Source organism: Sinocyclocheilus anshuiensis, unplaced genomic scaffold (assembly GCF_001515605.1).
Source record: "Sinocyclocheilus anshuiensis isolate Anshui unplaced genomic scaffold, SAMN03320099.WGS_v1.1 scaffold209, whole genome shotgun sequence".
Taxonomy (NCBI): domain Eukaryota; kingdom Metazoa; phylum Chordata; class Actinopteri; order Cypriniformes; family Cyprinidae; genus Sinocyclocheilus; species Sinocyclocheilus anshuiensis.
The window spans coordinates 558,956-583,782 of record NW_015540880.1 but is presented as its reverse complement, the minus strand read 5'-3'; the positions used below and the strand labels follow the sequence as shown (position 1 = coordinate 583,782).

At 36.9% G+C, this 24,827-nt stretch overlaps 1 protein-coding gene across 1 annotated transcript in view; it reads left to right on the top strand.

Moving 5' to 3' along the window:
- kcnh8 (potassium voltage-gated channel, subfamily H (eag-related), member 8) overlaps positions 1-23,605 on the top strand; it is a 45,496-nt gene extending 21,891 nt beyond the window's left edge. Inside the window, exons 6-16 of the mRNA XM_016485959.1 lie at positions 510-667; positions 5,807-6,011; positions 9,150-9,368; positions 10,390-10,589; positions 13,289-13,538; positions 14,388-14,602; positions 15,228-15,266; positions 18,079-18,299; positions 18,432-18,547; positions 19,798-19,853; positions 23,085-23,605. Coding sequence (XP_016341445.1) covers positions 510-667; positions 5,807-6,011; positions 9,150-9,368; positions 10,390-10,589; positions 13,289-13,538; positions 14,388-14,602; positions 15,228-15,266; positions 18,079-18,299; positions 18,432-18,547; positions 19,798-19,853; positions 23,085-23,591 — 2,186 coding nt within the window. The 3' untranslated portion in view covers positions 23,592-23,605. The remainder of the gene's footprint in view (positions 1-509; positions 668-5,806; positions 6,012-9,149; positions 9,369-10,389; positions 10,590-13,288; positions 13,539-14,387; positions 14,603-15,227; positions 15,267-18,078; positions 18,300-18,431; positions 18,548-19,797; positions 19,854-23,084) is intronic.
- The last annotated feature ends 1,222 nt before the right edge of the window (positions 23,606-24,827 follow it).

Below are 24,827 nucleotides of genomic sequence, written 5' to 3'. Positions count from 1 at the left end.
TCTCTCTATGACTGTTTTACCTGAACTCTTTCAAGAAGCACACATGCTGTGCTCCTCAAATTGCACTATTTATTTTTCCTGCATCTTTGTTAAGATTAGCTTAAATGGATGTTTTTGTTGATAGATTGTTCACATTTTAAAAATAAAGGATCCCATATGATTTAAATATGAATGAAACATGTGTGTTATTGATTTCATTTGAGTGTAATAAAATAGCAGGATGACCTATAATACATATATATTTTAACATTGCTCCTGAACTTTGCTTTGGCTTTGTGACCCTGATAATGCCTCTATTTAGAATGCCTGGTGTTCAGATTTGGTGACAGCGCATTAATTTTTCATTTTCCTATTGTTAGTCTGCAATAACAACCCACTTGATATATAGCTGGCAGAAAAGCATTTTTGCTGTTATAAATGGTTCAATATACACACTGTCGTTCGTTGAGATTATGCTGATGGAGTATTTTGTGAAGACGCTGACTCTACTCTCTCTGTTGCTTGGCCAGACATCGTGTTCAGTTTCCGTACTACGTACGTGAGTAAGTCGGGGCAGGTGATCTTCGATGCGCGGCAGATCTGCATCCATTACATGACCACCTGGTTCATCATCGACCTGGTTGCCGCTCTGCCCTTTGATCTCCTTTACGCCTTTAAAGTCAGCGTGGTGAGTAATGCACATATTAAAAAATATGTAATGAATGTATCAGGGAAAAAATCTGTGGGAACTTGTTTTCACAGCTTTCAAATGCATTTGGGATTACATTTACATGATTTTGCAGAAAAAACAGATCCACACAGAATCTGTGCCTGCAGAAAACTTGAAACATGTACACACCCCATCACTTGCATTTTTAGTAAATAACTAACAGTAACCAACCTAGCACAACTTCTTTCAGTAACCAACCTAGCACAACTATGCTTGTGAATTTTTTTTCTTTATATCAATAACACCAATCAAGCCCGGTATAAAGCCACCATCACATCCCTTCCTCAGTGTCTGGTCTTGTTGTTCACATGTGTGCATCAACCTCCCTGGCCCCTTATCTGATCTTCTTACCGGTTCATCTTCAGTCATCTGCTCAGCTATGCTCTGTACTCTCCAAGAACATCCGTACCTGTGATCATCGCTTTTTTGCAATAAACTCTGTTGAACTGTACTTACCGGTGTTATCCTCTTCTGTTTGTTGACACAAGTGTATATAAGCATCACAACATTATAACGTATGATGAAATCTGAACGATTCTGAAAAATTACATTACAGGTGTTATTAAATTATTCTTGTTTTTTAAGATCGCTTTTGTTGCCCTCTAACACTTTTATCTAAATTAAAAATAGGAAAAATTTGCATGAAAAATTATATATATAAAACATCAGCCAAAAAATACCCAGTGTCAGCCACTAAAGGAAAATAAAATAAACCAAATACTAATGTACAAAAACATGTTTTTTGTTTGTTTTTACATATTTTTTGCAACATTTACAGAGTGTTTTATTGGTTATATGGAATTAAGACGTATTTGCAACCAAGTTTCTTTTGAAAGGTGCAATTTGCTAAATGATCAGTTTTGGTAATCCGTTATGTAATCTTTAAATCATGTTATGGTTAAAAAAAAAAAAATTTCTTAATTGATTATTGTGGTTAAAACATTGGTACTGTAAAGTAGTTGGTCCCACTTTATATTAAGTGTCCCTAATACCTGTGTACTTCTTACACAAACCATCCTGAGGGTTGTTACATATGTGTAGTTACAGAAATATTACAGCTGTAGATACTAGTATGTACCAATGTGTACTTACACTGTGGTTACATAATACGTACACATCTAGTTACTATGTAAGTAAACAGGTATTAGGGACACTTAATATAAAGTGGGACCAGTAGCCTAACTTCTTCCTAAATGCAATGCTGTGAAAGCATCTTGTACTTGCAAGAAAGAGCGTTTCTGTAGCAAAAACACTAGGTCATGAATTTCAGGAATGCATGAACTGATGTATGTAAGTCGCTTTAAATAAAAGCATCTGCCAAATATGTAAATGTATAAAAGTAAGGTACTTTCAGTGCATTTGACTATGTTGAAATCCATTTACTGTAGAAGAGCTTCCTCCAGTTAACAGTAGAAAATGCAAAATATTTCCACCTGGGCCTGTTTGAACAGTCATGCCCAGTTTTAGACTTTCTGATATTTCTTTTTTTAGCCCCTCCAGCACTGTGTTTAGTGCAGTGATTTGTTTTGCACTTCCTTAAGTGTAAAACAACATTTTTAGGAGCAGCTGAGTGACCCTGATTGGGTGGACCGTGAAGTCCTTTTGATGACATCATGGATGTAGAACTTTTAATGAGTGATGCTGGGTTCAGGTACAAATAAAGATGTATAACAGGCTCTGAAATTGGCTGACACTGCCTCTGCCGACTCCTCTACTAAAGCAAGAGTCACAGGCTCCTGGTTTTAATTCACAGAAAAAGACAGTCAGCTTTTCTGGCCAATCCAGACTGGCGGAATCGATCAGTGCCACTTGGACACACACACTTACAGTGATGACACATGCAGTAATGAAACCCTGCATCCCTCTGTACAGTGAAACAATGAAAGAGCACTTGAAATCCACTGAGGCTTATTAAGAGAGGGAGAGTGAAATGCAGTGGACTGTACTTGAGTGCTACTGTAATACAGACCTTGTTGTCTCTGAGATGTTCCCTTAAATCTGCTCCAATTACAGACTGCACCTCTGCTCCTCTGGTATCCCTTCACATCTGCCCTTCAGCTGCACTATACACACACACACACACACACAAGTCCACCAAAACAAAACCGAAGAAAATAATGATATTTCTTTTATTTACTCTCCTCTGTTCTACTCTCCGATTTCCAGAGGTGTAAAGTATTGGAGTAAATGTAATTAGTTACTGTACTTGAGTATCTTTTCGGGTACTTTGTAGTTGTACTGAGTATCAAAGATATTAGCAACTTTTACTCTTTACTTCACTACATTTTTGAATGAGTATCTGTACTCTTTTCTCCACTACATTTGAAATGAGTGTTGCAGTTACACATTACATTTTGCATGGACCTAGCTTTTCCGCAAGTTTATCTCTGCTACAAAATATGTGATACTGCCTATTACAGGTGACTGAAAGTACTGCATCTTGTGCGTTTTGCCCTTACTCCCCCAAACTTTTCAACAAGGCTACTTTATGTGAATTCGAGTTCCTTAGCAAGTATTTGTGAATCAGAGGTGTTTTCTATATGAGATGAGGACATGACTGCAGCACATCCAGCACATTCAGAGGCCGTTGTAACGTGTAGTGGAGTAATTTTCACTGTAAGGTATCTGTACTTTTACTCAAGTATGGGTTTTAGGTACTCTTTACACCTCTGCCGATTTCCTTTTCTTGTTTGATTCCTGTTCCTTTCCCCTTTCCTTTCCTTTCCTTTCCTCTTTGATTATTTATTTATTTTATTCCTCTCCTTTCCTCTTATTTCCATTTCCTTTTCCTGTCATGGCTAATTCATTTCCATTCTGTTTCCTCTTCTATCCTCTTTTTTCTTTTCCTTTTCATAGCATGACCAATTTCCATTCCTTTTCCTTTTTATCCTCTTCTTTCACTCTCCTATCCTTGCCCAATTTACATTCTTTTCCTTTTCATTTTTCTTTACACTCCTTTCTTCCTCTTTAATTTTCCTTTTTCTATCCTGGCCAATTCCTTTTCCTTTTCCTTTCCTTTCCTCTACTTTTCTTTCCTTTCTTTTTTTCTTTCCACTCTTTATCCTTTCCTCTCCTTTTCCTTTTTTTCCTTTAACTCTCTGTCATTACCCTTTCCCTCTTCAGCCACCTACACATTGTGAGCAGTATGAGTGCATTAGTTGGTAATACACATTGACACATTAGCACATAAAGCTCAGTATATGAACCCCTGCCGTGGCTTTACCCTATCCACCTCCATTTTCACCCTCCTTATCTAATTTTCAACCAGCTGTTAAGTTCATCCTTTTTGTTTCTCAATGACATTAATGTTCATTGGTTTTACTTCTGAGACCATGATCTCCTGATGTTTATTAATATTTGATTGTCAAGTGAAAGACTGTGGCCATTACAACGTGGATTATTATTTAATGCTGCAGGGACATGAAAGGCTTGGCTCTCACAGGGATTGTCTGTCTGATTATAATAAGAGAGGCTGTGATGAATATTGCCAACTAGTTACCACCTGAAGCTCTAGACAAACTGATCTAATAGCAGTGTGTGCACATCTGTTACTGACCTGGTAGTTTGCATGTGTGAAAGTTCATGTTCAGGTTAATAAAAAGTGTTATTTTTTTGTATGTAGTCATAATGAATATGTAGTTATGGATATGGGCTATTTAAAACTCTCTCACTTGCTCATTCGCTTTAAACCTGCTTTAATACATAAAACATTACACATAAAGGACATTTTTGTGACCATCTTGCTGAATATATAGAATAACATGTCTGCAGGGTCTAACATTAACTTTTTGCCCATTATTTTGGTTTTACAGTTTTCATGTTTCTGTGAATTTACTGAGAAATGAATGAGAAATACTGATGAGCTACATTACAGTACTGAATAAATTTAGTTCCTAGTACTTGCATGTCATTATTGTTATTGTTGTTTTAGTCATTAATATTAGTATAGTAATGTAAAGTAAACAATGTATTTTTTTACTGATCATGAATTTTACATTATCTTTACAAAAATGTTTTGTCCATATAAAAATGGGATATTTTTTTCCTGCTTTGTGACAAATTCTGTCATATGTTAGAGCCATTAACTTTATGCAGCACTCACAGAAACGTGAAGACGTGATTTTGTTCCAAATATTTTCATTTTGGTGTCGCTGCATTGAATTCTAGGAGAAAAAAACATCCTAAATAAACCTCTGATGGTAAATATTGTACTGACGTAAACATTGTCTTGATATATGTAAAGAGTTTGTATGTATCTGAATTGCTTGCATCATTTACATCATCAGCTGTCAGACTGCTGTTTTTAGAATTAAAATTAAACCATCGAATGTTTTGGCTGGTATCTGTTTTATTTATGTCAGTTTTATACCCTGAATTATACATTTGACTGTCCTCTGCCAGTATGACAGTGACGGAGAGCACAGACCTCCAGAGAAGAAGATAATGATTGTTACACTGAAAAACACACATACTTATGCAGCCTGATTTGTTCTCAGTTGTTTGTATGTTCATATCCCTCAACTGCAGTCAATTTCTTGTGGTTTATTGTCTTGTTTATTAGTGGGTGGTTTATTTCCTTTCACCTGAGAAAATGCGGTTCTGCATGACTGAGACGGAGAGAAGAGGAGAGAAAAGATGTTTTATACCACTATAATTGGCCCAAATGTCTCTCAGTCTAATGATGATCTCTTAAATATTTTAATCCCAGTTGTCTCAGAGCTTTCGTACCTGCATGCTACACCATTATTCAAGACATCCGTGACCTCTAAACATCTGCTAGGAGATGTTTTTGTTTACTGTTTTATTGTAAATTTTCTCTCTGTATTCACTTGCTAAAAGTGAATACATCTTCATTATATGAAGATGATTTTTACTGTGGTTATACTGTAGGTTTACAATATCGACACAGTAGCAAAGATTTATTGATGGAATCTAAGGACTTCCATCCTGTTGCGTTGTTTAATTAGGTTTTAACTGATTTGGATTTACTGCACTCATTTAACATGACAGGCATGTGCCCTTCATAACCCTCAAATGCACTCGCATGCAGAGTAAATCCTCGACTGTTAATGTGTGTGCCCCTTTCCCCTCTGCCAGGTGTCAGTGGTCCATCTGCTAAAGACCGTACGCCTGCTGAGACTTCTGCGTCTGCTGCAGAAGATGGACCGCTACTCCCAACACAGTACGGTGGTGCTGACCCTGCTCATGTCCATGTTTGCACTGCTGGCTCACTGGATGGCCTGCATCTGGTACATCATTGGCAAGAAGGAGGTGGAGAGCAACGCAGACACCTGGGATATTGGTGAGACTGGCACACAAATTGTACTCTTTGATTCACAGACAGGAGGATAGTGAATATGAGATCAATCTTAGGCTCATTAGAAAAATATGCTTCTACCTGCATTCAGCAGAACTCCAAAAACGTACCTACATACGATTCACTGCTGTTTCCAGCTGAAATGAACACTAACAGAAACACCAATATAGTACTGTGCGGCTCCTTGCACAGTACTGTGTTAAGACTTCAAAACACTTTTATCATGGTGCATGGTTTGTAAACTAACACTTTTGCATGACATAACCAGTTCAATATGTGCAGTATGTCTTTTCTGACATAGTAAACTTGCTCGGTAGCTCACCTGGTACAGCATTGCACTTGCGCTCAGGTTTGTATCCTGTGAAACACTAGTCACAACATTAAATAAAAGAGCACAAAGAGTTGCAGAAGTAAGTTAAAATTGCATTGATGCTTCAGCCAATGTGCTTTTAACTTACATTTTCTTTTGTTAATACTATCGGCTAGGTTTAAGGTAGGTTGTATTGTCGTGGTATGTTATTTTTATCACAATAGAGCAATAACCTTTTAGCACCACTCACCAAACCTTTCTGATATGTACAACATCTAGCATTTCCAGATTTATTCAAAAACATTTCCACATTCACGTTCATGTGTTTCATATACAACTGAACATGCTTTTTGCGCCACTCACTGTACATTTTACTTAGAAAGCATTGCGATAAGCAACATAATACCATTTTGCAGAAATGTCGCCACAGGCACATTTTTCCAGTTACCATTAATACGCCCTGTTTCAAACTAGCTAGTCCATAAAATAAAAGTGATGTCCAAGTTATTTTGGACCCTATTGACTTTTAAATCATCTTTGTTTTTGTTTTTTGGTTTACACAGAAGAAAGAAAGTCAAACAGGTTTGGAATGACATGAAAATGAACGACATTCATTTTGAGATGCACTATCCATTTCATTTTTAATTATTAAACCGAAGCAGTGTTGAACAGTGTTTTAATTGATTTGGTGTAAGTCTGGGTCTCTTAACTGTAATAAAGTGTAATTGAATCTGATTGAAATGCTTCATTTCGGCTTGGATTGGATTTGTTAAAGTTGCATTATGGACATTATATGAATTGATTAAATCTGATGCGTTCGGAGCAAGACAGAGAGATTGCGATGAAGACATCAAATGATAATGGAAAGCAGAATTTATAGTTACAGAAGAAGAGCGATAAGCCTGGCACTGATAGATGGTGTTATGGACAGTGATAGTGGAGAAGGAGGAAGATGGGAAGAATGCACCAGGGACAGCAAGCAGCCAAGTGATTAAAAGAGTGGTTTCTCTACAAACCAGTCACCCAGACATCATGCCACAGGCCTCTCTCACAGTCTTGACTGCAGGAGGGGCTGTAATTAGGCCCAGTGTGCTGCTCTTTGGTCCATAATGACGGATCACTGTGAAAGTACCAGCGTTCCCACCGCCCGGTCCCCGATCAGTATTGATGGAAAGCTGCTGCTTTCCCTCGGCATCCGACCACTGACCCCCGGCCTGCTCTGATGGGCAGTTACTATAGCAACACTGGGCTGGAATCTCCTCTCTGGTACCCTGTTTTACAGTGTGGCAACTAATGGGTCCCTCCTTGTCATCAAACACAAGGATTGTTTCATGAAGAAAGCGATGTGTGAACTGCTTTCCAAACAATTGGAGACTGTTAGTGAAGAACTGTTTGGGGATCACAAAATGTTCCTTTCGCTTTTCACAAAACCAGTTCTTGTACAAAATGTGTCCATGCAAAAATTTACAAATTTGATAGTACCATGTTACATCAATGTATCTGATTGAAATACTATGGTGTAGAATGTATGTTATTCATGGTGTTTACAGTTTACATAGTACTTTTTTTGTTAATACAGTTCTGTGAACAACTGTTATGTTTTGGTATTGAAACTTGGGTCAGAATAGTATAATAAAATAATAGTATAGTAATTTAATTTAAAAAGGTAAAACAATCAATTGCTTTTATGATTGCTAAATAAATTGGCATCTCTAAAACTATTTAAATTTATGTTAAATAAATGTAGGTACTTTTATTTAACTTACTTTCCAAATTCACAAAAAAGACAAACTACTGTTCAAAAGTCTCTCATGCTCACAAAGGCTGCATTTAATATTTCAAAAATACAGTAAATAAAAATAATATAGATAACTATTATTAGAATTTAAAATGACTGTTTTCTATATTAATATATTTTAAAATGTAGTTTATTCATGCGATAGCAAAGCTGTATTTTTAGCAGTCATTACTCCAGTCTTCAGTGTCACATGATCCTTCAAAAATCATTCTAATATGCTGATTTGGTGCTCAAGAAACATTTCCTATTCATTTTAGTGTGAAAAACAGTTGTGGTGCTTAATGTTTTTCTGTAAACTGTGATACTTTTTTGAGGATTCATTGATGAATCGGAATTTCAAAAGAACAGCATTTATATGAAATAGAAATCTTTGCTAACATTATAAATGTCTTCCCAGTCACTTCTGGTCAATTTAATGCATCCTTTAATGCATTTTTCATAAAAAAAAAATCTTACTAACCCCAAACTTTTTAACGATAGTGCATGTAAAATGTTATATAACATTTTTGTTTAAAATATTTAATTAGTAAAATTTGATTAATTTTAACACATGCCCCAAAACCTTAACCAAATCTTAACCAATAAAATTTGCGGAAAGGTTATATTTTTTGAAAAGTATCTCTATGATCCTGTTGCAGATGTTAACAGCCCACTGGAGGTGAAAACTGTCAATAATGCCTTAAATTTCAGTCTGTTCCTTATTCAAAGCTGTCATATGTCTTAGAAAATAAAACGCAAGTTGTATGGACTACTTTAATGGCACTTTTGTGGTGCTTATTTGCCGCTTTAAAAAAAAAAGCTATTTTTATCTTCCACAAAAGAAAGAAAGTCATACAGTTGAGTAAATAATCACAGAAATACAATTTTTATATGAACAGTTCCTTTAACCGATGTGCCATTGCAGTGCATGCTAATTTTCCACCATATGGACACATATGAATCCGATACACAAGCACATTTCAGTGTGAGATTTTTAATTACATCTCACTCTTTATTCTTTGTCTCGCTCTCTCAGGTTGGCTGCATGAGCTCAGCAAGCGGTTGGAGTCTCCATACGAGGGGGTGAGCATGGAAGTGGTCAACAGAACGCTGAGCAGCGGACCGTCTCTTCGGAGCATCTACATCGCAGCGCTGTACTTCACCCTCAGCAGCCTGACCAGCGTGGGCTTCGGAAATGTCTCTGCCAACACAGACGCAGAGAAGATCTTCTCCATCTGCACCATGCTCATCGGAGGTGTGTGTGTTTGCTGAAAGGTTGAAGTTTAGGAGATATTTTTAGATATATTTGGAGGTAGAACAAATTTGGATTATCATTAGGATCCAAAAACTGGAGGCTGTATGTGTCTGCTGCTTATTTAGAAACCAAAAACAAGGTTGAATCACTTTTAGTTTGTACAAGAAAAAAAAGGTCTGTTGTAGATATTTGTATTACATATGTTTATATATACATATATATTCTCAAAAACATCACATCATAAATAAATATATATACTGCATATATATATGTATATATATATATATATATATATATATATATATATACAGTCATGGCCAAAAGTTTTCGCAGTGACATAAATGTTGTGTTTTGCAAAGTTTGCTGCTTAAGCTGCTGTGGTGATAAATATAAATATAAATATATATATATATATATAAATAAATAAATAAATAAATAAATAAATAGGATATATAAATATACATATTAAATAGGATGATATGAAGTCACACCATCTGTTCACATTCAGAATTCATGGCCTTTATTTTGTGAAATGTCACCCTTCGCCATGGGGTAGTTCAGCTCCCTTCCCAAACATACAATAATTCCCAGTTATGCACCCCAACACGTATGTACACATTCAATCACCACCTGTGTGTTACCAGAGATCTTACAGAGAGCAAATGCCTCTAAAATAAATACACATGTTGGATTGTTACAGAAATAGAAAGGTTCCATAATGTGATTTGTCAGTTATGATTGATGACTCTTTTCTTAACTGATGACTATATCATTTACAGCATTCAATAACAAAAATGATTTTTAAAAACATTTTTGTAAACATTTTCAAGCTTAATTTTTTAATGCTATTTGTCAGGGACAGTAGACATTTATTATTTTTTTGCAAGCTGCATGTAAAAAAGTCATGTTGACGATTTTGAAATTACATTAATGTTCAACTTTCAAGAGAAAACACCATGACTTGTTAGGTCATTCAGGACTCATGTACATTCATGCATGTGTGTCATTGTTTCTTTGGCAGCGTTGATGCACGCTCTGGTCTTTGGCAATGTGACGGCCATCATCCAACGCATGTACTCACGCTGGTCCTCTTACCACACACGCACTAAAGACCTGAAGGATTTCATCCGTGTGCACCACCTGCCCCAGAGCCTCAAACAGCGCATGCTGGAGTACTTCCAGACCACCTGTTCTGTCAACAACGGTATCGACTCCAATGAGGTAAACCCCACACTTCAGAGAGTATTACACAGCACAGCTGAATCATTTGACGCTGCGGAATTCCTTACAGCTGGAATGTGCAAGATGATGTGCCAACTTTACAAGCATACAGTGTGCTTCCCTACTGCACTCCGGTGTTTCATATAGTGTTACATATTGGTGCAGAATAAGTGAGTTACATTAAACTTTTAAAGTCACCTCTAAAATCACTTCTGTCATGACAACTCTCGGAGAGTTTAACATGGTAATGTACATGACAGAGTTAATGTCTTTGGTCCTGGTGGAACAGATCTGCTACGCTGCTGCTGCGGCAGAGCAAGTACCGAGACTTGCTACTGCCAGAATATCCACAGACATGCTGCTGTGAGCATGTAAGCATGTAAACATATATGAAAAAAAAACATATATAACATACATGCAATCACCCTGTAGCAGATCTATACAGGTGGAGCTGGGGAAGGTGGAGGGTTTCTGAAGCGTGCTGCAACTGCTACAAGAAGCAATGGCCGAGTTTTTGAATGTTGAGCAGCAAGCTCATTGGCTGCTGATGTGAAAAGAAACCAATCAGCTACGCCATGTGAATAATGATGTGATTATATGAGATTGAGTTAGAACCAATTGGACTGTGCCATCTAGAGTTTCATGACAAAACTTTGTATAAATTTCCTATTAAAAAAAATACAGTTAAGCTGATAATTAGTTATCTGATCTTCACTCATGTAGTGAGAAATGTGTAGCTTAAAAGTTAGTTTGAAGTAAAATATAAATAAATAATAATAATAGTACAATAATATATATATATTTTTTTTATTGGTATTATTAATATTTTTATTGGCCATTATAAATTTTAATTTTACTGTATTTTATTTTAATTCAATTCAAGTTTATTTGTATAGCGCTTTTCACGATGCAAATCATTGCAAAGCAGCTTTACAGAAAACTAAAGTTTCTACATTATATTTAGTAATAGCTTATCAGTGGTGAATATCTCAAGTTGATGTCCATATGGCAGAAATGTACGGTAAAAATCAAGCAGTTAGTTAATGTCATGTATTTAAACAGACGGTGAACACTATTAACAGTAATGATTATATGTTGCGATAAAACTTATAGCAAAATTTGGTAGTTTTGTATGTTGGTTTAGGGTTGTTGTCGTCTGAGGTCCTCTGAGAGGTTTGCATCAGCTCTTCTCAGGTGTTCTGTCATCTCAGGTCTTTGTAAGGGCTGGATCCAGACTGAAGCTTGTGTAATTCCTAGTTACCACGGGATGTCAATCCCGTGGCAGAAACAGAGAAGGAAATAGAGAAAAATTAGCTTAGCTGCTGTTCCAACTAAGCAAAAAATTATGTGTTCAACCCAAGCAAAAGAATGTTAATGTGCATCTGATCAGATGTAACTGAAGTACAGGGTTATGAGATACATTATGTGAATTCTTGGCTAAAGAGATGTGTCTTTAATCTAGATTTAAACAGAGAGTGTCTGAACCCCAAACATTATCAGGAAGGCTAAAAAATTAACTTACTTATTGTATTTTAATGCAATAATATACATTTCATTATTCATTTTGAAGTGATTTAATTGTTAGTGTCTAATGATAATTTAGAATTATTACATCAAAAGCAGAAATAAACAATTAAAATTTTTTGATATTCTAGTTTGACATTTTAAAAACCAATATCGGTCTATCTCTGATTACCATATTTACATAACATTGTAGTTGGTATCATGTCCAAACATAAATTTTTATACCATGGTACTGTAAATGATGTACTAATAATAAAGTAACATACTGAAGCCAAGAGCAAAGCAACAGCTAAGGCCAATTTAGATAGACAGTTGGACACTTGAGGAGGGAACGACAGCTTGTTCTCCGTCCTTGAGCCCGGGACTTTATTCCAGAGTCAGGAGAGAGCGGAAAAAATTTAGATGGAATCTAAACACCTTGCTAAATCACAGATTTATGAATAATAGATGGCGAGGCTGATGGCCGGAGAGCAGAAGACAGAGAGCAAGAGAAAGAGAGGGATATGTGTGCCGTGAGTGAAGGGGAGAGTGACAGATGCCATTCAGTCAGGCTGAAGGATGGTAGCATATATGGATGGATGAGCAGAGCAGATGAAGGGTGGCGGAGGGCAGGAATGAGGCATGGCCGGAATACTTCCAGTTTTTGTTTTAACAGTGAAAACTCATAAAGTGGCATGCTTAATGATTTTAATGCCAGTTTAATAAATGTAATGTCCTGTTCCGTAAGTTCACATAGAAATCACAAGACTCTTTCTTTTTTCCTTTTATTTTTATTTTCCATTTTCTTTCTTCTTTTTTGCTTGTTCTTTTTCTTATTCCTTTCTTTTTTCTTTTGCCTTTTTCCGTCTTATTTCTGTCATTTTTTTCTTTCACTTTCTTTCACTTTTCATTTTCTCTTTTCTATTTTCTTTTCACTTTTTCGCTCATTTTTTCATGTGTCCTCGCATTTTTCTCATTCTCATTTTTCCTCTTCTCTTTTTTCTTTTTGATTTATTCTTTTCATTTTTTCTTTTTCCTCTTCCCTTTTTCTGTTTTTTCCCCTTTAATTCTCCCTTTCTTTTTTATTCTTCTCTGTCCCTTATTCTTTTTTTCTGTTCCCATTTTCATTCCCATTCGTGGTCTATTTCCTTTTTTATATCCCTTTTTTTTCTGTCCTTCCTGTACTCCCTCTCCAGCTCTTGAAAGACTTTCCAGATGAGCTACGTTCAGATATCGCGATGCATCTGAATAAAGAGATCCTAGAGCTGTCTGTCTTCTCCTCTCTGAGTCGTGGATGTCTCCGCTCTCTCTCCCTGCACATTAAGACATCGTTTTGTGCGCCGGGCGAGTACCTTCTTCGTCAGGGAGATGCTTTACAGGCCCTTTTCTTTGTCTGCTCCGGCTCCATGGAAGTGCTGAAGGACAGCATGGTGCTAGCCATTCTTGGTCAGTGTACACAAACACACACAAATTACACACAAGCAAAAGAGATTTATCTCAGAAAAGCTCAGTGTAGTGTTAGTCCACTGAGGAATTAGCATGAAGGAAAAAAATGACTGCCTCTCATTAAGTGAAGAATTCAGGGCCCATGTCTTCCTACAGTTGCCAACAAAAACTGCTCTTTGTGATTGGTCAATCTCTCTGTGAGGCTTCACACACACAGCAGGCTCATAGGACAGTGGACCAAATGTGCGAAAAAATATTATCCCCATCGTCCTGTTAGGTCCTGCCTGTGTGTGTGTGTGTGTGTGTGTGTGTGTGTGCATGTGTGTGTTTGTGTTAATATCACCTTATGAGTTCTGACAGGAAGAAACACACTATCTTTCTCATCTTTCCCTCACACACTCTCTCCCTGCTGACAAAGGAAGGTCTCTCTGACATTGAGTTCTCAAGAAGGTTCATTTGTGCAAGTTACTGTGTATTTACATGTGTGTACGCTTTCTTAAACAGTATCTTTTGTGCCTCTAATAGATATGTGTGTAGTCCCACAGTGTTAAAATGCTAAACAAATGAGTATTTTCATGCCACGTTTCCATTGGGAGACTCTAATGGATTTTAAGAATAGCAGTTTTCGATTTATAAGTAAAATAAGTTCTGTGGTTAACATTACTTGGAAACATTTTCATGATTCTGTTCTACTTTATACATTCCTCATACTCCTAAGGGAACCCATGGCAGATTAGCTTTCCAGTTTTGCCTACATATTGACACACTGAATGAATACTCTTGCAATTTCCTAGTGATTTGTGTTTTTGCATCTTCCAGTTTGTTTGTGTCCTCCTGTGACATGTACAGGTAAAGGCGACCTGATTGGTGCAAACATGTCAGTTGATGACCGTGTGATAAAGACGAACGCTGACGTGAAGGCGCTGACGTACTGTGACCTGCAGTGCATTAATCTGAGGGGTCTGTATGAGGTGCTCGACCTGTATCCTGAATACTCCCACCGTTTTGTGCAGGATATAACACATGACCTCACCTACAACCTGAGAGAGGGACAAGAGAGCCATGTAAGTCATCACATTACCATTGTGATTTTAGAATTTCTCGTTCATTTATTTGTTTGTGGTTGCCTAAACCCTTAATGCATTTCTGTAGCAGTAAAAGCCTGACCTGATCACAACCTGATTCGGTTATTTGATTTCATGGACACAAGGTTAATATTGTTTTTGGGATCCTCCAATATATAATATATTTTTTAACCCCACACGCAAAGTGATACATTTTCTATTTTAATATATTGTAAAATGTAATTTATTCCTGTGATGGCAGAGCTGGATTTTCAGCAGCTGTTACTCCAGTCTTCAGTGTCACATGATCCTTCAGAAATCATTCTAATATGCTGATTTGGTGCTCAAGAAATATTTCTTCTTATTATCAATTTAAAAAACAATTAGCATGCTTCTTCAGGATTCTATGATGAATAAAAAGTTCAAAGATCAGGTTTTATTTAAAATAGAAATCTAAATGCCTTTACTCTCACTTTTGATCAAGTTAATGTATTCTTGCTGAATAAAATTAACTTCTTTAAAAAAAAATCTAACTGACCCCAAACTTTTGAAAAGTAGTGTATACATATTAACATGTTATATACATATTAACATGTTACATGTTGTCTTATGTCTCACTTTCCAGGTCATATCCAGGATGTCCAGTAAGTCAATGGACACACAGGTGCGTCTTCTCCTCAGCTGTCAATCATTCCGCACTTATCCACTAAGAGTGCTGTGTTGACTATAATAGCTTGGGGCTCATTTCCCTAACAATGATCTACCTCCCGCCTCATTTGCCTAATGAGGGAAGCTAAGAACACTACAGCGCTGAAACAGCAGGGAGAGAGAATGAAAAATTGATGATGATGGTGATGATCATCTTCCCCATTCCCTGTCCTTCCATGCCTGAAGCAGTAATCAGGGAGGGAGCGGTGCTAGAGGAAGGGGAACAGTGCGTTTAGGGGCGAGGGAGGGGTAAAAGGAGGAGCGGGCGGTTATTGAAGTGCAGGATGACTGACTGCTTTGGGAAACTGCCGCTCTTTCAATTACAGTGTGATATATATATATATATATATATAGAAGAGAAGAGAGGGAGAGCGAGATTAAAAGAGAGAGAGATGGGGAATACCCCTCACGTTTATTCTGCCTCTTTGCTGTTTTACCTCTTGACTTTTCCTCCACCTTTCAGTGGACTGATATTTAAAGTGTTCTATAAATGGAGATTGTTATTTCCAGCCAACGTCGTTGCAGAGTTTCACTGTGTAATTGGCAATGCGCGTGAGAGCCGTGAGGTGTAAAGCACAGCGAAACCTATTACAACGACTATTATTGAGCAGATACAGTCGAGCCTTTAGGGTTTGTTCTGACATAATCACTCTCACTTGTATGACTAGAGGTCAAAGATCATTATATTATCAAAGCTGCCAGGCCAGTTGTTTTAAATGTCTTACAGGTCAAGTCTTCCTGAGGTCATTGCTAGCGAGGTCAAAGTTCAAGTGGTAAGACCACTACCATTACATTAGTTTTACCTAAGGACATTCACTTTGTTGTGTTTCTGCTGTTTCATAGCGTTTGTCTAATTGGTCCTTGAGGGAAATTGTGTAGTTTGTTTTTAAGAGTGTTCATTTGTGTGTGTGTGTGTGTGTGTGTTTGTGTACTCCAGTGGTACCCGCCTTGTACATACCAATGTGCTTGTTGTGCGTTCTCTGACTAAGATCTATTCTACCTATCTATCTCTACATTTATTTGTTTATTCATTAACTTATTAATTAATTAACTCATTTATTCATTCATCAGTTAATTTATTTATTTAGTATTACTGGGATTTTTTCCTTAGTAGTTATTTTGATGGTATCAAATAAAAATCTTTCCGATTCATGTGCATCTGTCTTAAAATGTTTTAATTGTTTGTGTTAGCCAGTAATCAATTTAAAATTGAGTCATGTACAATATTTAACATTAATATTGATAATAATATGTCACATTAATAAATGTAAATACTTGTAATGATTCCAATTTATTATAAAAAAATTACAGTAATTCTAATAAAGCACAAATAAATGAAATATCATACACTCTGTTCCATACAAACTCTCAGATTTTTTTTTTCTTATATGCCATTATGGTGATATAAATTTGCCAGTTTGTTACTTTGATGTTCTGTTATATTCCTGTAAATGCATTTTTAAAAAATTAATCAAATCAGTGAATTTTGAATCAAATCAATTTGTTGTCAACCCAAATAATCACACCCCCAGTATTTTAGTCTTTCTCTCTATAAAAATAAAATCTGTGAAAAACATTTTGCATTATTTACCATTGTTTATTAAAGGGATCCTATTATGCTTTTTCACTTTTTGAATTTTAGTCAGTGTGTAGTCGTGTGTATGTTTGGGCATAAAAAAGATCTACAAAGTTACAAATCTCAAAGTCCACTCCAAAGGGAGACATATTGTTTTGAAAAAATCCCTTTTCAAGTACTACAACGAACGGCTCGTTTGGACTACAGTTTTGTTTTCCGGGTTTTGTGATGTCACAAAGCGGCACATTAGAATATCATTAAAATAATTCCCGCCTACAGAAATTTGCCATGTCGAAGAAACGCGGTTTTTTTCACCCCCGTGTCCGAACGTCTTTGTTTTGCCTTCCTACAGCGGACAACGTCAGGAAACAGTGGTTGCAATTTATTTGACATTGTATCTAAAACGTGATTTAGCCAAAAAAACGTTACAACTGTAATTTGTCTTGCAATATCCATGCATGCAAAGGTTCTGCGCGATACTCTTGTTCAATATTCTCGGGGTCTGAATCCGGCTCAAATTGATATGGCAATATAGATGGAACTTGCTGTTTTGGTAAGGGGCGTGGCAGTACTGAAACACCGTCTAAGCTGTTCGCCAATCACAACGCATTGGGACAGCTAACCAATCACAACACATTTCGTTTTTCGGAAGGCGGGCCTTCATTAAACCCAGAACTAATCGAGCCGTTTGTGCCAGGCTGGCAAGAAAGGTATTTTAATCATGTAAATTATGTGAAAAATAATGGATTTTTTCGAACCACCAAGCATGAGAGCATGTTCTAGTACACCCCCAAAACAAAATCAAGACTTTGTAAAAGCATAATAGGACCCATTTAAATGTGTTCCATCTAAATAAACCTGCCTTCTCTTTTGAGAGCGAGCATTTATGTAATTATTTACTGGTTCATTTGATAAGGAGAAGATGGCAAGGAAAATGTGGGGCCGACATAAAATTATCTAAATGTCACATAAAAGCCCCTAAATGATTGCTTAGAAATAAATTTTTTAGGAGCAAGCAAACACGGTCACATTAACTAGATGTTCTTCTTGTTCTGTCACATTAACTAGATCTATTTTTGTTTCATTGTTAATAATGAAATGTCAATCTTTTTCTATTTGAGTCATCCAAGGTTAGTCATCCAACTTTCATCTGGCCTCGCATGACCTCAGTGCTATCTCTGTCCAATCACAGATGGAGGGCAGGGGAAATGGAGACGTGATCCAGTGCTATTCACAAATAGCCGAGCATCAAGATGAGGGAGATGATGATGATGAAGATGATCAGATACAGTATCTCAGCAGTGGAACCAAACAGAAAATGCACATGCAGAAAAACGATCACCAAGCCAACAAAAAGCTTCACATTCAGCATACCACTGTCACAAAGCCTGACCTCGCAAATCTCAGCCCAAGGTGTGCGCACGCCCACACATGCATGCATTTAAAAAACATTCAAAGATGCAGTATTTTAATAGACATTTGCTCAATGGTGCATGAAGGACCTTGTGAGAGCAGTAAAGTGGATTTCTGTTTGTGTGTGTTCAGGGTCGTGGATGGCACAGAGGACAGTGATGGTACCGAAAATTCACACACATTCATATTTTCCTCTGGCCATCAGCACACTGTTAGTGGTGCAACTAATACCACTGCCACCACAGCAGGTGTGTGAGTGAGTGTGTGTGCATATGTGTGTGTTGGCAGAGGATGGATGAGTCGATGAATATTGGCATCTTTCATCTTTATGCCAATATTCCAGGGCTGACGTACAATGAAGGATAACACCATTTAAAGTATTTACTATCACCAGGAATAGGTCACCCAAAAAAATAATAATTTGCTGAAAAGATACTCACCCTCAGGCTATTAAAGATGTAGATGAGTTTGTTTCTTCAATAGGGCAGATTTGGAGAAATATATCATTACATCACTTGCTCAGCAATGGATGAATGGGTGCCACACAGTAATCCACATGACTCCAGTTCATCAATTAACATCTTATAAAGTGAAAAGCTGCATGCTTGTAAGAAACAAATACATCATTGAGGCGTTTTAAGTTTAAACCATTGTTTCTGGCCAAAATACCAGTCAATAATCCATAATAATGCTTCATCCAGTGAAAAAGTCCATCCCTATTGTCTTCTCACATCAAAACCCACCGACAGATTAGTTTTGGACTGTTTTTGCTCATAAATGGAACTTGATCTGTGCATATTTCTCTCCTGATTCAGATGAAACAACTTTTTCACTGGAGAAAGCAATATTATGGTTAGAGGACTATCTTACTATTTTAGCTGGAAGCAAAAAGTTTTAAAGTTAAAAAATGTTTTAATGATTAATTTTATTGATTACAAACACATTTTAATTTCACAAGATGTTAATTGAGGTACTGGAGTCATGTGGATTACTGTGATGTTTTTATCAGCTGTTTGGCTCTCATTCTGACGGCACCCATTGACTAAAGAGGATGCATCGCTGAGCAAGTGATGTAATGCTAAATTTCTCCAAATCTGTCTGATAAAGAAACAAAATCATCTACATCTTGGATGGCCTGATGGTGAGTAAATTTTCACTACTTCTTTAAAGGAATATTTAAAATAATGTCTTGAATTTTGGTCTTTTCCACACACAATGCAGTATAGAAGACTGTTCTTTAGCTGTTTTGGACCTTGTCATTTTGAATCACTGTTTATTTTCATATGAAGAAGGCAGCTTAGACATATACCTCCTTTTTTGTTTCTTGGAAGAAAGAAAATCATACTGGTTTTGAAAGACGTGAGCGTAAGTAAAAGGTGACAGAATTTTCATTTTTGTGGTGAACTCTTCCTTGAAGTCTTTGTAATGAGTTTTCACTGGTGTGAGTGTGTTCTGTCAGTGTGAGGCAGTTAGACATAATTGTTTTTTCTCTGTGCAGAATTAGCAGCTAAATCAGAGGACACCAGAGGACAGCTACGCCACCTTAACCAAGAGGTAAAGGATTTTCTGTTTAATCTCTGTCAGTCTTATGTCATTTTTTTTTGCTGTGTAATTTAATGGTAGGTCTGCACTTACAGTTTATTTGGAAAGTCTTCAAATGGACTGTGGGTTTTATGGATGATAACTCTGCACTAAATGTGAGTACTGACAGATCGAAACCAGCCCAGCTCAGGTGAGCTCCTGGTGCCAGGCATGCACAGGCCATATGGCGGGCTGCTGCGAGAGAGGAGAAGGGGATGTTATTCAAACACTAGAGGACATAAAACTCATTAGAAGAGGAAAGTGGGACTGGCCCCATGATGATGGAAGAGAACATTCCAACATTACAGATTTCCACAATGCCCTTGAACCCACCGCATGTGGTTTCCACGTATTGTACATATACATGATTCTGTGTAATTCATTATAAATTCAAAGGCGCTTTGTAAAGATGTTTATTTGAGGAATGTTGATATATATGTAATCGTTAGATTGTATTATATATTATTTACATTATATTAAAAAATATTAATAATTTAATATATAACAGTTTTTATAAATACATTTTAAAGCACGCAAAATGGAACTTATATTTGAGCAATTATGTAAATTAATCATTGAAATTATTTAATTAAATTAATACAAATACATCAGGATTTAGAAGTCTTACTGTCAGTTTGGCTGGAAGATTTCGATGTATTTTTCCATGTTTTTCCACCGGTGTAATATATTCTCAAAATCCTAAATTAACTAATTAATTACCTCTGCAGTTCTTACCACATATTTGAGTCCATATCGGACACTGACAGAGAACTGTAGTTCAGCTGAGTTTTGGCGTGGGTATAAATCCATGTGACAACCCACAGTCTTGATTGTCAGCCCACGGCTTTGACTTGTGGCTTTTGACATGTCGTGCGAGGGATGCCCTGCTGCTGAGCCTCTTCCTCATTTTTTCCTCTCTATCTCTGTCTCTGTCTCTTGTATCTCACTATATATTTTTGACAGCCGGCCTCTCAGCAGGCTTTTGTTGTAATCCATGCTTGATTCGGTCCACCAAGATGATGAGTGCTCTCTTCCTGTTGTCCCTTCCTGTTTGAAGCTGTTGTCTTGTACCTCCCTGCCTCTGATGGCATTTATGGATCATTACCCAATTACCCTCATTATTTGGTATTATCACTAGTTGGCATGATTTTGAGGGTGACTGCCAAATTTGTGTCCATCTGAATCTGGATCATCTGTGCTATGTTCTGGACCGTCACGAACATTATGACTCTGAGCTTATTAGGGGATGTCTATAGAGGACAGACAGTGCAAAAAGATACACATGAAGAGTAATTATAGGAATCCTAATTGAATTTAGTGAGCTGTGGTTACTTCATGATAATTGCAAGCGTTAGTGCACTTCTAGAAAACTCAGTTGGAGAAATCATCACTCTAGGTTTTATACCTGAAAAGTAATTTCCACTCATAAAGCCAATCAACTTTTTTTTTTAGTTTTATTCGGAATAGCCAGAAAAGTGCATTTATTTAGCATAGTATGAGCATTGTTGTACATAAACACATTTTTAAAACGTTCAAGCCCGTGCTATTGAAAGATTAAATTTTATGTTGCTGTTTTTCATGTTTCTCAACTTTTTTATATAAATTAGGATGTATTTATTTATTTGTTGTTCTATTTAATGTAAATTCATTTGTTTAGGTTTTATACCTTTCACCCAGATTCAAAAGCAAAAAAACAAAAAACACAAAAAGAACCCGAGAAAGAAAATATTCACATAGACCCTGTGTGAAATAATCAGGATTTACACAAGGGACTATAAGTAATGATCTTTCTTAAAGAGAACCCATAAATAACTAAATATCAATAAGTCAACAATGAACAATGATGTCCCATGGGACCTAAATAAATAATGCCTCAGTTTCACCTGAAAGCTGCTGGCTCTAGCAGACAATGCCAGATGGGTGGATGCAGAAGGATAACCCATGGCCTGTTCTGTTGCTGTGGGAAACTGTTTTTATTTGTTTTGTTTTGTTTTCTTGATTGTTGCACCCCTTTTTGAAAATACTTAAGATTAAGAGGTCTTCATATACTGGAATATAAATTACAAATTCTAATGTTTAGAATTGAAGATTCATCTACCGATATGCTCTTCGTGCCAGAGTCCAGGATCTCTTAAACATCTTTTATTAAATTGTGATAAGTTCTCTTAGTAAATTATATTACTTTGCAAACACTCACAGAAATTTTTTAACAGTCAACTCTGAATTTTATCTAAAAAAAACAGGTTTTTAAATAGCTTTTTATACTATTTTAACTCCATAAAGAAAGCCAAGGATTCTGGAATGGCGTTAAAACATCAACCATCCTAACCAATTAAAGATTCATGTTGTGCATACAGAACACACAAAGAGTCTTAATAAGCAGCAGCAATGCTTTAGTTCACCCAAAAATGAAAATTAGCCCATAAAGTACTAATTTTTAATATAACTCCGACTGGATTCGTCTGAAAGAAGAAAGTCATATACACCTAGGATGACTTGAGGGTGAGTAATTTATGGACTAATTTTTTAATTTTTGGGTGAACTAACCCTTTAAATGTTGTGTCCATCATTAATATTTAATTTACCTTAAAAATGGGTAAATTTATTTTCTCCAACATAATTTTTAAATGAACAAATAAATGTGTGCCGCACATTTCAAGTATAATGGACATTTTTTAAACGCATGTTAATGTATCAAAATAATTGTCATAAGATTGTATTATGTAATGTTATATTCTAAAAAGAAATTAATTCAAATTGCATTTAAAAAATCACTAAAATATACTTTATTTTGTAACTGACAAAAATGTTAAACCATTTGAAATCCAAAATAATGACATTGATACTGAACATTGCAGTAGCCTCAGTCAGTGATTCTCTATTGTGAAGAAAGAATATCATAGTAATATACTGTATTTATAATCCACCACTACTGCTCAGCATTCCTCCATTAATGAAATTCTGACATTAATCATGTGCTGAAAAACATTAATCATTTCATTGTCTCTACTCTAAATATGCCAACATCATCAGTGCTCCCTGTAAAGAGAAATAACAACTTACCCACTTTAAATACTGTTGCTTTTGTATTATAGGCATGAACTGACTAATGAATCTTTTAAATCTACTATGGATCCCTAATGACAAAACACAAACATCTCTGCTTTCTAATGCATGTAAAGGACACCTGTTTATGTATTACAGGTGAGCTCTCTTGGACAGGAGGTGGCTGAGCTGGGACGAGTCATGCGGAGTCTTGCCTTTCTCATCGAATCCATGATGGCCTCTCCTCAAACACCAGGTGTCTGTACATCCACGTTTACCTCGGGACATCCACCACCTTCTATCAGCTTCCAGACCCATGGTTCTTCCTGGACCAGCCCTCCTTTTCCCTCACCGATGCACTCTGGAATACGTCCGGGAGGACTTGTGTCCCATCCGCTCAGACCACAAGATCTGCGGCTGGTCTGCCCCACCACGTCTCCCAGTTCCTTTCCCGTCACACTTTCCTCCTCCTCCCATACAGACAGATTCAGAGAGCCGTTATTGACCCTTTCTCCACACAGCGCAGTCGCTCGGACCCGCTCACAAAGCCTGGAGACGCCTCTTCCGCAACATCACCAACACATCTCACACACCCCTAGAACTTTACCCAGAGCTGGACAGCCATCGCTGGGAGAAGGAGAGGATCTCAGGTCCCTGGGTTTGTAGCAGTCAACTTTTAAAACGGAAAAGTTCCTCTGGAATCTGCGTGTTAACCTGGACTCAGGACTGGACTGATAAGATAAGTGGTACACGCACTGCCAAAGCCATGGAGCAATGGTTCCTTCGAAGATATACGTGTTTACCATCTCAGTTTTTAAGATAATCTCTCTAACGGCATGTATTTCAATGCTAGAAACTAAAGGGATATCTCTAATCAGGAAAGCTTGTTGGCGTTCCAACAGTAGAAAATTTAACCTACCAAAAGTATAACAAACTGTTTGGGATTCAGATTCAACCCACATTTCATGTTCACTTCATTCATTATACGTTCAAATACTGTTCATATTAAGCCAAACTTCAGGTGCCAGTTGCATAAACAGCCACTATGTTAAAGGGGTCATATGATGTGATTTCAATTTTTCCTTTCTCTTTGAAATGTTACAAGCTCTTGGTGCATAAAGAAGATCTGTAAAGTTGCAAAGACTAAAGTCTCAAATCCAAAGAGATATTCTTTATAAAAGTTAAGAGTCAATCACGCCTACCTAAAACGGCTCGTTCTAACATGCCCCCACATACCTACGTCACTATGTGGGAAGATTTGCATAATGCTGCCCAAATGTTCACGCAAAGAAAGAAGGCGAAACTTTTATTCTCGCTGTTGCTGCTGCCGCCATGTTGTGGAGCCGCTGTGTGTTTAGCTGTGAAAGCGAAACTACTTTATTTGGCCTTCCAAAAGAGGACACAACTAGAAATCAGTGGTTAAGTAGTATTTACAACACTGTTCCAGAACAGTTCAACCCAAATATTCAGATGCGTGCAGCGCAATGTATGGCGGACGAGGACTGTTTCCTGTGAGAGTAGCCTACAATGCCGGTGTCTGTTTCTATAAAGTGGGGCAGTTCCAACTTTGCAAGGACAGTCTGGCGCTTCTGACTCGCAGCCTGTAAGTACGTTTTCATATTTAAAGGATTTGCCACTGATGATTCAAATGCGAGTTTTGAGCAGTGTAGAGTAGCGCTTGCTGTTTGTCTTTTCTCTGATCACAAATGCAGACATGGTTTTATGTATACGCAACGCAATGCGTAAAAAGACAGTATAAGTCATTATAATCAGTAATTATGTCCCCACTGGATACAACAAATGCCTCGTTTGAAATGGGTTTTATTGTTTTTGTCTTGTCGCACCGGGACACGGCATCACAGTATGGTAAGAGGCGTAACATTTCCGTCACACGCTTGAGGC